General features: G+C 33.3%; 1 protein-coding gene across 1 annotated transcript; it reads right to left on the reverse strand.

Moving 5' to 3' along the window:
• Positions 1 to 2,327: 2,327 nt before the first annotated feature.
• Cyp303a1 (Probable cytochrome P450 303a1) lies at positions 2,328 to 9,190 on the reverse strand. The gene is made up of 4 exons (XM_088187384.1): positions 9,125 to 9,190; positions 3,652 to 4,713; positions 2,996 to 3,113; positions 2,328 to 2,885 (listed from the first exon to the last, which is right to left on the reverse strand). Exons 2-4 carry the CDS (start codon positions 4,710 to 4,712, stop codon positions 2,562 to 2,564), a joined length of 1,503 nt encoding a protein of 500 aa, XP_088043510.1. The 5' UTR covers position 4,713; positions 9,125 to 9,190; the 3' UTR covers positions 2,328 to 2,561.
• Between the last annotated feature and the right edge of the window lie 4,824 nt (positions 9,191 to 14,014).

The raw sequence follows: 14,014 nt of genomic DNA on the forward strand, positions 1-14,014 counted from the left end.
TATAATACAAAAATTGACTTTTTGTAAAAGTTTATTGCAAAGCACACTTTTGTGACGGCAATTTGGAATGTACTTTTATTTTTTTTAATTGAAAATTATTTATTTATCATTTTTTTAAATTAAACCTTTATTGTATGAATCTTGCCGCTGGCGGAATGCGTCGTGTTGGCTCGTAACATTGTTAGAAGTTATTTCATTATTTTTAAATTTAAAATTAAAAGAAAAAACCCACTGTATATATGAATATTATATAATATATATGCATATTATTATAAAAAAATATATTGTTATTTTTGTACACTAGTGACATGATTCTTTTCTAAAAGTTTTGTAATTATCGTTTCGATAGTGGTTAACCATAATAGGAGAATATTATACTATATGTAATTACCCTTATATGTGTACGATATATAACATTTGATGTAATTTAAATGTATGACAAATACTATATTGTATTCGCTAAAGCAGTATATAATATACTTTGGTAAAAATAAACCAACAGAAAGAGGAATATATTACTAAAGGAAAAAGTAAACGTCATCAAGGAGAGAGAAGTAAAACGATTCGTTGCTGAAAATTGGGATTTTTCGATTAATAAATGTGTATATAATAAAATTGTTTTTTATTTAATTATTAATCAACATACACAAACGGATATACTAACCTAAACTTTTTCACCGAAACTCGTTACGAGAATTCAAGTAGACGTTGTATATACAGATTTTGAGAAGGCATTCGACAAGGTTTGTCGTGGGTTTTTATTAAAAAAATTGTCGAACCTTGGTTGCTCAAATGATTTAACTCGCTTATTCTCGAGTTATTTGAATGGCGGCCGATTGTCGAAAGAACATTTCACCCCTTCAGGTGTTTCTCAACGAACCAACCTGGGCCCTCTGTTCTTTATGTTATTTATTAATGACAAGTACGACAGTTACAAATTGTACGTAGATTTAAAATTGTATAAATGCATTCTCTATAGAGTGATTTAGACTCTATGGAGATGGGCTTCCATTGACCGTCTGCTCTTTAGTGTCGGAAAGTGGCATACTGTGTCATTTTCTCGATCCCGTTCACTTTATTCTTATGATCTCGGTGGAACATTTTGACTATAGAAACTTCCACTAAAGATTTTGGAATCAGTATTGAGAGCAAGTGGAGGTTCACTCTACACATTCACTCTACACTTCCAAGATGCTCGGCTTTGTTATGAGGAACGCCTTTCACTTTGACGATCCGTCAGTTATTCACGTCCTCTACGACATCGTAGTTCGTAGCATTCTTGAATCGGGATCTATAATTTGGAATCCCCGAATAATCAAATGTACCTTTTTAATCGAAATGTTTTTAAGATGCCTATTATCCGTTCTTATATCTCAGCGACTTTGGGATACTCGCAGAAAGTTGTATAACGCTAAGCATTTCTTCAAATTACTGAAGGGCGCTGTCAGCTATTCAATACAGCTATTCATGAAGAATTCCAGTTTTGGCTTTCAGAACGTCTTCGAGAATCACGTCTAGTTGGGGCTAGGACGTCCGCACTTGCCGATTCGCCTATGGCTGTGTCCATCCGGCTCCTTAATACGCTGGCATTGCACATTGACCTGTTTAATGTCATAACGGGGAGCCGGTCCGGTTGATATCATTTAATTTTGATATCTTATGATTTTTTTTGTATTATTTTAATTATATTGTGTATTGAAATAATTGTTTTCGACCATCGTGACGCATTGGGGTAACTTGTTAGGTTAAGATGTATTTAATTTAATTTAAATAAATAAATAATGTTACTTAACTAATTTCTTTATAACTAAAAATCCATTCAATCTCCAATTTAAGAAGTGACTATTGCATTACAAAACATGTCAGATGAATATTGAGGGATGAGTCAAGAATGCAATAAAAATTAAAAATTAGCAGCAGTGTTGTATATTATTTAAATAGTGGCATTACGAATCAGGCATGAAACACGATGGCACAGCAGTAGCTTACAATAAATGTTACACTAACATAGTAGAGTAGCGCAATGAAAATCGAGCAGTAAAGGTGCGAATGGAAGTGAAGGGTGATGTATTTTAAGTCATTCTAGTTCTAATATGACTTTAATTCTCTAGCAATAATAAAAGTAATAGTGGATTAAATAGCTTCACTTTCTGAAACTAGTTATGGATCAGCACACCACATCCTCTATGACGTTCCGCAGTTCTACATTATCTATTCTGGCTACAGCAAGTATTTGTTAATCTATTATTACCGGACCGGAATTTTTCTGCCGGTCATTTTGCAGCCAACAAAGTAACAAAGAAATTAGTTCTATCAATATTCATTACTGATATTTTATACAAAAAATAACATGCATGTATTTATTCTCAAGTTCATACATATATTTACAAGTAATAATAAGGGTGTTGTTCGTCATGGTGACTATTGATTTGTACGTGTACAATATTTTAGGCCATAAAATATTAATACAAAGAGTCATTATGAAAATAACTAACGAACATTAAACTGTAAAATTATGAGTTCGGCCATTCGATGACAATAAATTAAACAGCACTTTGAGTTCATCGGTGTCTAGGTAAGACCAGTGCATTGTAAGGTCTCACTGAAGGCGTGGCTCCTTCTAAATGTAAATCCGATGGCAGTTCTTCGCCCGGCATCGGCTTGAATTCAAAGCTTTGAAGCATGGTCACCATGAATATGAACACGTTCGTCTTGGCCAGAGATTCTCCCATGCACCTGTGCTTTCCGAGACCGAATGGGAAGAACACCTCTGGAACGAATACTTTGCCGTTCATCAGGAAGCGTTCGGGCCTGAACGAGTATGGATCTTTGAAGTGCTGTTCGTTTAGCAATATTCCATTATAATTGCTGAGCACGATAGCATCCTGAAGGCACAAATAAATAAACTATATTTTTTTGGCACTAATATCTATAATATAATAATTCGATTCTATTGTCATTAGTACTTTTTACTTATAAGTGTAATTTAACTCACTTTCGGTACTGCGTAGCCACAAAGCGTGGTGTCTCTCAAAGATCTGTGTGGAATACCGAAAGATCTGCCTATGAAGTGTCTGATGGATTCTAAAACTATGGCTTCGTTGTATGGCAAACTGAAAATACAGTTAGTTTTAAACTACATATTTTAAAAGTGTATTTTTTTATAATTTTTTAGATGCTTTCTTAAAAACAATAAAGTTTATATACAGATTGATCCAATTCAAGTTTCTTATGTTGGCAGCACTGTAAATCAGACAGCTGTCAATAATCACGCGTGTTCACAGTGTCAAATGTTAGTTTGAAATGAAATGAATTGCTTAACCATCGCTGCATATGATGCAAGGAAAATTCTTATGTGATTCAAGAGAAACTAGTACATGTCCAAAAGGTGCGCATTGTGGTCAGGTGGCGTCATTGCGCCTTACTTTTTTGAAAACAATGAAGAGCAAGGAGAATTACGAATAAAATTCACGTGCTCCAATATGTCAAAAAAATCAATAACATTCCGTTGCAACATGACAGTGAAAACAGCAGCCATTAGTAAAAAAAAAAGTATCACAAAAAGCTGAAGTTCTGAGATATTACAAATCCTTGAAAGTATTTATAATTCTTACGAATAATAATATTATTTAAAAAATGCTGTACACTTACTTGACTCTATCGTCTACGGTTGGCAGACGGTCTCTTCCTACGACGGCGTCTATCTCCTGCCTGGCCTTCCTTTGAACCTCTTGGTTCTTCACCAAGTTCAGAAAGGCGAATCCCATCGATTTGCTCGTCGTCTCCGTTCCTGCCATGAACAAATCCATGCAAACGGCTAACAGTTGGTGTCTGTCGAAAAACTGCAACTCTTTGCTCGTCATCATCATTCTTATGAAAGCGTCCATGAAATCTCTATCTTCGTTCTCCAGCTTCAACAGAGACTCGTGCTTATCGAGCTCGCGGCCCAGAAACTTCCATATCTTTTGATGGACATGCAAGAAGCTGTTGTATCCGGACATCTCTGGAGCCATGTACTTTAAGATAGGAAAATGGCTAAACAGAGCACCGATCATGTCGATCTTTCTGAACAGTTCGAAGAGTAGTCCTTGGAGTACTTTCAGCTCTGCGTCGTCTGGACTGTACCGAATTCCAGCCATCATGAACCAAAGAGTGTTCAGAATATAGACGTTGAACAGTTCGCTCATTGGCACTACTGCAGAGTTATTGTTGTCCGCGGCGCATTTATCTTTGACGTCCATTAAGAGCTGTTCTGCTTCCGAGTGTACTATATCGAACATGCCTCGCCTTCCATAGCCAAACTCTTTCAAGTGCCTCATGATGAACTTGCGCTGTACTTTCCACAAGTCTCCGTCGACTAACACGATTCCTCTGCGGATATTCCACGTTCTGGCGGTGTAAAAAATTCCGTTCGGTCTTCCGTCTATGTCTTCATTCAAGAGCATTTCTCTGCACGCTTCTAGGGTAGAAGCGATCACTATGCGGTCTTTGCCCACCCTTAGTCCAAGAACACCACTTTTACCATATTTTTTGTGCAAAGACAAAGCGGCGCTGTAAAAGTAGCCGGTGAGCGATCTTTCTTTTCGAAGAGCAAATGCACTGCCTACAATGGGCAGCCATTTCGGACCTGGAGGAAAATTTCTGGGCTTGCGAGAGTCGAGGAACAAGAACAACCCGATGCTGATGATGGACAGAACTATAAAACTCCACATCCTGAAAAAAAAGTGTTGAATATTAAAAATATTATTACTTTGTCGTTGAACGACGACGATATACGTGACGTAGACATATATTAATGCAAAAATACCAACATTTAAAGCGCAAAGCAACATTTAATGTATTAAAATGCACACCTTGATTAGCTAATATTATATTCTTTGTTCTGTGGTTACCATACAGTTGTTTTCGCCTCTGTTTTTCAGCGTTGATCTACTATTTTTTAGGTCTTTAATGCGTAAATTTATTAAATAATTATAATACAATAAGCTATAATGTAGTTATTTTGATTTACTATTATTTTCGAAATATAATTGATGGTAAATAGTGTATGATATTTAAATTTATATATCATGTTTTAAATGTAATATGTTGATATTATGAGGGGGATGGGGCAATTTAGTTTTTGCCTGGGGCGCTAAATATGCTAAGGCCGGCCCGGTGTATATTTATTTATTTTTTTAAAAAACATATACAGGACATCGCACCGAAAAAAACTATATATACATCATATGTACCTGAATGAGAGCAAATCAATACTACCCGAAAGGTGATTAAAAATTCAGATAGCTGTGCTAATTGGGGAATTCAAACAATAAAAGTTTCCAGAATCTACGGATTGTGTATACTCGTCGACGCGACTCAATGAAATCATATCACAGCGTATCTTGTAAAAAAAATTGATACATATAAATGGATGGTATTTGAGCCTGAAAAAAACTTTTTGGAGTATTTTATTATTAAAAGTAATACGGTTACAAGTTACACAGTGACCTCGGGCTCATCAATTATATAATATATTATTGTTTTTTTTCTTTTATATTTTTTTGTGTATTGAAATAATATAATGTATTAATTTCGACCATCGTGACGCTTGAGATAAGCTGTTATGTGACGCTGGTTTTAATTTAATTCAAATAAATAAATAATCAATCAAAGTCGCTGACTATTGACCTGAAAGGCCTGGGTTCCTTGGTGTTTTTAAATGTCAATAAAGGTTAGGTTTACAAATATTTTTCTAATCTCGCCGATGAATTAAAACAATATTTACCAGCAATTGGCATTTAATGCCCACAAACCGTTGTGTAAGAAACGCAATCATGATAGAGGAAACGGTTACCATTTCCTGAAAGTATTACGTTGCATTTGCATCGGGTGATGCACAAGGGCAACGCTTGCAAGAGTGAAAGTAAACCAAGAAAGATGCTGTATACGAGGACAACCGGAATGCCATAAGTGCATTGGAGAAATTCTTACTTAACCGTTTATCACTGAACGAGAAAACTGCGGACGGTTTGTAGTTCTTTATGCTCAATTTAACACCTTTTATTAAAATAGATGTGACTTTTGTGCAGGGATGTTATTTCAAGGGGGAGGGGGTAGGACAAAGTTGGCCAGTCATTGGTCGTTTTTATAATATTTCCATTTCATTAAGATTCAAAGTATTTCATTGCATTTTTTAGCTAAATTCAAGGGGGGTCCCTTGCATTATAATCATAACAGTGGAAACGCTCGTTTATGTCTATTTATAGCAATATTACGACTTATAAATGAGAATCGAGTGAAGCATATATAAACCAAATTTTTATTAATAGGAGAGCGCATAAAACAAGCATCACTTCTCAGAAGTCAAAAATTCACGTCAAAAGCAATAAAATCATGTCGGTGGTGGCGCAGTTAAAACATATTAAGGACCAAAATATCTAAACCGAATCTTGCCCAATAAGAGGGCGCAAAAACAATTATTATTTCTCGGAAGTAAAAATCACGTCAAAAGCAATCGCGGTAAAAACGCTCGATTATCAAGCGTTTATATTAAGACTTTTTATAACAGTATTTCTAGTGAGAGTCGAATGAAGCACATCTAAACCTAATTTTGACCAATAGGAGAGCGCAAAAACAATTATCACTTCTCAGAAGTCAAAAATCCACGTCAAAAGCAATAATACGGCGCCGATACGATTTTATTGCTTTTGACGTGAATTTTTGACTTCTGAGAAGTGATAATTGTTTTTTGCGCTCTCCTATTGATCAAAATTCGGTTTGAATATACTTTGATCAGCCTTTTTATATGAGAAGTATATAATAATATCGGTAAGGATAGCTATCATATATTTTTAAGCATAGTATAATATGCAAGTTTAGATAAACTATGGAGCAATATGCGAGATGCGACATCTATCTGTATTCTTTCGCTTATTTAGACATAGGAGTTTGCTTAATTTGTATTTTAGAATTGACTTAATGAAATTTCATTAGGTAAGGTTTGGGTTTGAACAGCAAATGAACGTTTCGCAACTTTCAAATTGCGTTTCATAAACATTTTAAAGCTGCATAAAATTTCACTGGCGCTTAGCAATTAAATTATATTTTCGCTAGTATAAATATATATCTACTGGTGAAAATATAATTGGATTTCACTAGTGATAATATAACTTCACTGAAAAATACAAATTCACTGTAACATTTATACTTCACATGTATATAAATAATACTTAGTATGTAAATGTTGTATATATTATTACATATGAAAAATTGAAATCATATAATTTTACTAGCACCTGTTAGATAAAATCAGTGGCTTAGCTAGGGTATGTGCCGCCCGGAGCAATCCTTAAAATTGCCGCCCTCCATACAATTTTTGAGCAGGGTTATAAAATCAGCATTTCTTAAAATAATAGTTTATTCAGAGCTAAGAACCACACTAGACGATTCCGTCGCGAATATGCCGCCCCCAAGCAAATGCCGCCCGGGGCGGCCCGCCCCCCCATAGCTACGACACTGGATAAAAAAATATTTTCACTAATATATATCTAGTGGTGAAAATGTATTCCGATATGATTCAATTAAAATGACATTTAAAAAAAAAATTTTAGAGATAAATTTGAGACCGATTGTTTCAGATTTTTCTTCAGGGATAACCCGAGAATTTCTGGTTTAGAATCAGGGACGCCATCTCACTGTTTTTAATATTTATATTTCTTAAATGACATGCATTTTTCTGACAAGCTATCTGCCAACCCTCAAATGAATTCCCTGCTTTTGTGCATTTACAAAGAGCAGATCATAAAGACAGAATCAATTTTAAAATATGCCTTAGAATTCGTAGCCCTTAAGACCATTAAAAAAAAACATTAAAAATAATAAACATAAACTTTAGGGTTCTGTTTCTGGTAACAATTCTAAATATAACTTTTTCTGAATATATATTGTGCTACATATATGTGATCCAAAGCAAAGCTTTTGAAAGTTAAGAAGTTACTAAAGTGTTACATGCCCTAAAATGCGAGGATTTAGGGGCAAGGTCAACCGACCGTTGCACAAATTCGAGACGAAACCGGTCCAATTTCGGTTACGAGATCGGAAGACATTCAGCCTCAGATGCAGCAGCCTCACCGAATGACATAATGGTGTAGTTTCCAAAACATTACGTCAGATTTGCAACGACATACATTCAACGTTATACTGCAGCGTGCGTGCAGTTCGCTTGCACTTTCACTGCACTCGCTTTCCTGACATGCAGGTTATTTCAGCTTACGCATTTAAACATAACGTGTGAAATTCACGGCCCGTAAGATCCGGAAGAAGGTTAGGATTTGATTCCGGATTGTTTTTTAATGCAACTGAATCATACTTGATAACTTAACATATTTAGCTCAACCGTGACATTCGTGAAGATCTTTGCCCTTGGATAAAATATGACAAATCAAGTGCAGGTCGTACTAAGACTGTATAATATTAAAATGTTATATTTAAAGTGTCAAAAATATATGAAATATCACGAATTTGTTTTCAAAAGGAACATAAAGTAAGTGCTTTAATAGTTCTACTACAATATGAGAAAATTATGATGTTTTTAATTTTGCTTAATAACAGCAATGAATACTAAATTTTTGTTTACAGTGAATTGTCATATGAATGTATTGATTTATATTGAATTATGTACGGTTTTTCAATGGTTCATAATTTAGTGTCATATGCTTATAAATACATTTCTTATCACAGAGACTAATTAAATAATTACAAAAATGATATGTAGCTTTTTTTAATATTTAACGAATGATAATAAAATATAATCTATACACAATAAAATACTCTATTAAAGCAAGAGTGCATATATTATAATATGTTAAATTGTTTAATGTAAAAGTTTTTTTAACTTCTTCTAAAAAACATTTACAAACTCATTGTAATTAAATTAATTAATTAAGCATTCAAAGATAATAAATGTATCTAATTTTAAAGAACATTAGAAGTTGATGATATGGTTACCAGATTAAATACAATAAATATATATATTATATATATGGTACATAAATCGCACTTGCAAAAATTGAGAACACATCGCAAAAAATATAGGTTTTGTGGTCAAGGTCGCGTAAAATTTACGTTATTTTTAATCCCTTACGTTTATTTAGAGCAATCTGTAGCTGTCGCACTGGTGCGGCCAGTCTCGGACAAACCGATAGACTACAAAAGTGCACAGCGAACATTCGCTTATAAATGGCGCCCCTCTTGAATACTCGGGGGTTTCGTGTAATAATTGTGCATTGTGATTACAACATCAGTTTATTCGTAAATTAAAAAACACACATTATATATACATAAAAATATGAAATTTTCTACCGGCGCCCGATTATATTTCATTTGCACGCATTGCTGCGGCGTTACGTTATTAAAACATGTAAATTAGAAGCATAAAAACAATTAAATAAATTTGTAAAAATGCTTGAAAAGTTTCCTTGAAATGATTGAAGCTGAGTATGGAGATTTGCTGTACCACACTGTACAAGTCGTGGAAAGACATTTTTTGTACTCAGAACTGAAATTGATATGAGAAATTAAAACCTGTCTCAAGTGGTTGTGGCGTCTCGCCTTTTTTACTGACATATTTGAACACCTTAATATTTTTAATCTGAAAACAAATAAAAAAATATATTTCAAAATGATATATACAATTACCAAATATTTTGAAAAACAATGGAATAAACAAAAAATTTTGTTTTTTATTTATTTCAATTCAATTGTTTAATTCGTTCCGTGTCTATCAAAATTTGAATCGTAACTGCAAAATTTTCTTTTGTGTAAGCCTGTGCAAAATTCAGTGGAATCTATCGATTCTGAAGATATTTCACCAGTTTCTATCACATCTTGCCGTACCAGTGCTATCGATCCACCAGGAAGGTTTTCGGATAACCTAAAAAATCACCTGTCAATAAAAATAAAAAGTGTATAGAAATATGTGAGAGGAATATGTAGTGTTTGTTCTGCATATGGAATAAGGAAAGATACAGCTTACATGTGCAGAAATTGTGAAATTCCTCTTCATATTATTCGTATCAAAAAATATTGAAATATAAATAAAAGAGCACATAATAAAAATTAATATAAATTGTGATATAGTGTAGTTCATAAGTGTGATTATAAAAATAAATGTGTCCGTGACAGTTGTAAGCAGAAAAAGGACGCCGAAAAATTTGGTGAGTGCCAATTGTATTATATTATAAATAGATGTTTTTTATAAATCGTTTATACACAAAGTTATAGAAGCATTTAAACATACATATTATTTAATTATAAATAATTGGTTTGTTAGCATTGCAACCCTTTTAATTTACAAAAAACATATTTATTCGTTCATGATTTTATTCCATAGCGCAATAATATTTTTTTTTCAAATATTTTACTTAATGAATTGTAGCTTTTTTCTCTGGTTTCTTAATCTGTGAATTATTGAGGTTTTACAAATGGTGAGGATATATCAAAATAACAAACACACGGTAAAAATGTTTGTAAGTTAATGGATGCTATTTCTTGGAAGTTCTTTGATTACAGTAACCTTTTCACTTTTAAATTTTGCAATAATATACAGATTTTTAGGTTGAAAAGCTTTGTTAATTGATGTACTATCAACCGCAAATGTTTCGATTTATTTTTATGTTTTCATAGCTTAAAAGTTTTGACTTTAAAATTTATTTTTATAATAAATAATTATGGTTCATACATTTTATGAAAAAATTCACGTGCCCCAAAAAGCCGACGACTCTATTTACAAAAATTTGAAAAAAAATATAATTTATTTTTTATTATATATTATGTAGAAATAGTATACTAGAGTACGCTCGGGATAAGGATGCCGGTTTGTTATTGTGTGCGTGTACATGTATATGAGAGGGAGAAGCGATGTAGCGTGTACTTCGTTGTCTCGCTTTCTCTTTTAAGGACAGTCGCTCATTCGTCAACGCTGGTATTCGTCATTAAAGTGCAGTGTGGCACAGAAGTTCGATCTTCTCTAAATAATTTTGTGTTGATATTGGTTTAACCCAGATATGCCCACTGTCCCATGGGTAGGTCACTAAGCTCGTGCTACTGTTTTTTATTTATAAATGAAATTTCTTGGGCATATCTGGGTTAATTGATATCAAGGCTTCAAATATATACTGTAACTTATTCGTTCTCTTACCCGTGGATTAAAATATTTTAATTATTTTTCCATTAATCCGTACGTTGTTGGTTTTTTTACACTATTCTCTGTAAGGCTTAAAAAAGTTATTATTCTTATCGTTGCGCCAATGATAATTTTTTAATTTATTCAATGGATTGTAATGATTTAATAGAGTCATCGAGCCATTAATTTCTTTCCCATTTTATATCTTTTTGCTTTTGAAGAATAGCTAAAGACTTCATTCTTTTTTTGATTAGTGAAAGATTTTGAATTTTGCAAATATTTAATTAATGACATCAATGTCTGGTTTCTTCGATTATATAATATCTTTTTAATTGTCCGTTGAAGTTTGAAACTTAGCTCAGATGTATAAACATATATTTTCTTTTAAAATAAAAAAATTAAATATTCTGAGCGAAATTGTTTTGAGCCACGCAGTTCACGCACACAATAACAAACCGGAATCCTTATCCCGAGCGTACTCTACCATCTCTCATTATCATATATAATCTAGACTAAATCTCGGAATGAAAGATCAAATGCTGAAATTTAGCACAGACCTTCATTTTGATGCTATAAGGACAGGGTGAAAAGTCTTATGAAATATCGTGTCTGCTAACCAAAAAATTAAAGGTCAAAGGTCACAATTTTTTTTTTTTTTTTTGCAAATATCTCGATTTTTATGCGTCGCTCGTCATTAGATGCTTTACAAAACTTATAAAACATAAAATTTTCTACAAGTTTGGTTGAAATATTTGTTTTATATATATTAATTAACCGTTGTTGAGATATAGCGCGAAGAGTGGGAAGCGTACGTCCGTTTATAGAATTAAGCGAGTATCTCTACCTGCTTAACTTGGTATAAGCTTTGAAAAAGTAAACAATCGTGAAAAAAGTGGTCTCGGCAAGTCGTTTGAACCGTAATTTTATTACTTTCTTCATTGAATTATTAGGAATTAAGAGTGAAATATTGCTCGACAAAAAAATTGTTGAGAGATGTCCTTACGGAGTATGTACCAGATGATAAAACGATCATTTCCAAATTAAAAGAAAAATATTTAACTGATATTATAATAACAACGAAGATTGGATCATTCACTATAATTCCTTTTCGCGATACTTAAGCTTATATTTTATCAAAAGCTTGGTATGAAAATAAAAAAGGCACTTCGGAAGAAGAACGCTTGCGCGTAGTGGAAGCTGCTGCGGCGATTATTAGAGAAGATATTCGATCTTCTGTTGTTGAGACCAAGTCGAGTAAAATGTTGGACAATATTAATGAAGAAATTCCAAAAACTTTATTACATTTTCTGCAAGAAGTTATTATAAAGAACAGAAAAGGAAAGATGGGGCATTTGAAAACGAAATACACAGCTATAATCCTTTTCATCGCAGTTATTAATTGGCCTATCTGTATTTCTTCATTTAAGATATGGATCAAAAGGATGTTTTGTCAAGTTTAGGGTTTTTCGCTTCATATAGTGATACTGTAAAATATGAAATTTCAGCTGTTTATCACCCACAGTCTCGTAATCAACCATCAGAGTCAGGTGTCTTAGTATGCAGCAGACAATGCAAATATAAATATGTATACTCTTGATGGCTATAATACTGTTCATATAATGGGAATGATAAAAATAATAACACCAAAATCCGATGAACGCATAAAGAAATTTACAGCAAAACCAAGTGCAAAGGAGTTAGCAGCAGTATCACATATTGTACCTGGATTGAGCAGGATTCAAGTACAACATTTTAATGATGTAAAAGAACTAACCGAACAAATGTTTGATGTACGGATTTTGGAAAAATATTTCACCGTTGCCAGGGTGGAATGAATTTATTGAACAACTTGAGAACTTTGTAACTTCTCGGATTCTGTTTCTTACTTTTATTCATCATCCTGCGAGTAATATGGACACAATTTACACCACAGTGTGCTATAAACACTGCCAAGAATATTAAATAAATTTAATAACTTTTGATCAGCCTTTGTACATAAAAGCACGTGAAATCATAGCTGCTTCAGATGCTAACCCAGACTTGTCCAGAGTAGTTGTGAAACTAGAAAGCTTTCATATGCTTATGTCTTTTCTTGGATGCATAGGGTATATAATGAATGGAAGCTCTCAGTACAATATATGCTTGGAATTCTGTCGACAAAATGTTGGATGTTCACGCTTTTGCAAGAAGTTACAGAGGCCATACGCTATTACTTCTTGCATTATCGATGATGATTTTTGAAGATATGGAGATTGAAAGTTATAATGCTTTAGATGGGTTCATTGAGCAGATAACAATTTGCGATGTTTCCTATGAAACTGTAGAAGAATGTGCAGATAACTCTGGCTCCGCAGTTTACATAGCGTTATCCTATAAACGGATGCGCGCTTCCCACTCCCCGCGCTATATCTCGAAAACCATTAACCATACAAAGAAATAAACTTTTACAAACTTGTAGAAAATTTTATGTTTTATAAGTTTTGTAAAACATCTAATGACGTGCGACGCAAAGGAGGCGAGATATTTGGAAAAAATAACGATTTTTTAGAGACTTTTCATCCTATCTTTAGAACGCCAAAACAAAGGTCTGCAAAATTTCTTTGCTTGTTATCATTCATTCCGAGGTTAAACCCTTATTTGACTGGACTAATAGAGCAGCGGCAAAATCGCAATTTTTTATATTTATTTGTAGCATAGAAAGGGTTAACTCGTATTTATTATTATTTATTCAAGCAATTATATTATGATGTTAAAATATATATAAAATGCCATTTTTGTCATGAGGCCCGGAATTTTTGATTTCCCAGGTCCCGGATTCGTTCTTGGCCGCTCTGGCTGTATACAATTAAT

Source organism: Plectrocnemia conspersa, unplaced genomic scaffold (assembly GCF_051122295.1).
Source record: "Plectrocnemia conspersa isolate PC_06_02 unplaced genomic scaffold, ASM5112229v1 ptg000006l, whole genome shotgun sequence".
NCBI classification, from domain to species: Eukaryota; Metazoa; Arthropoda; class Insecta; order Trichoptera; family Polycentropodidae; genus Plectrocnemia; species Plectrocnemia conspersa.

Excerpts from the sequence above, each read along its gene's own strand:
- Cyp303a1 (XM_088187384.1), bottom strand. The coding sequence starts at position 4,712 with ATGTGGAGTTTTATAGTTCTGTCCATCATCAGCATCGGGTTGTTCTTG. Across the intron at positions 3,114-3,651 it reads ACCGTAGACGATAGAGTCAA|TTTGCCATACAACGAAGCCA; the intron begins GTAAGTGTACAG and ends CTGTATTTTCAG. Across the intron at positions 2,886-2,995 it reads GTGGCTACGCAGTACCGAAA|GATGCTATCGTGCTCAGCAA; the intron begins GTGAGTTAAATT and ends TTGTGCCTTCAG.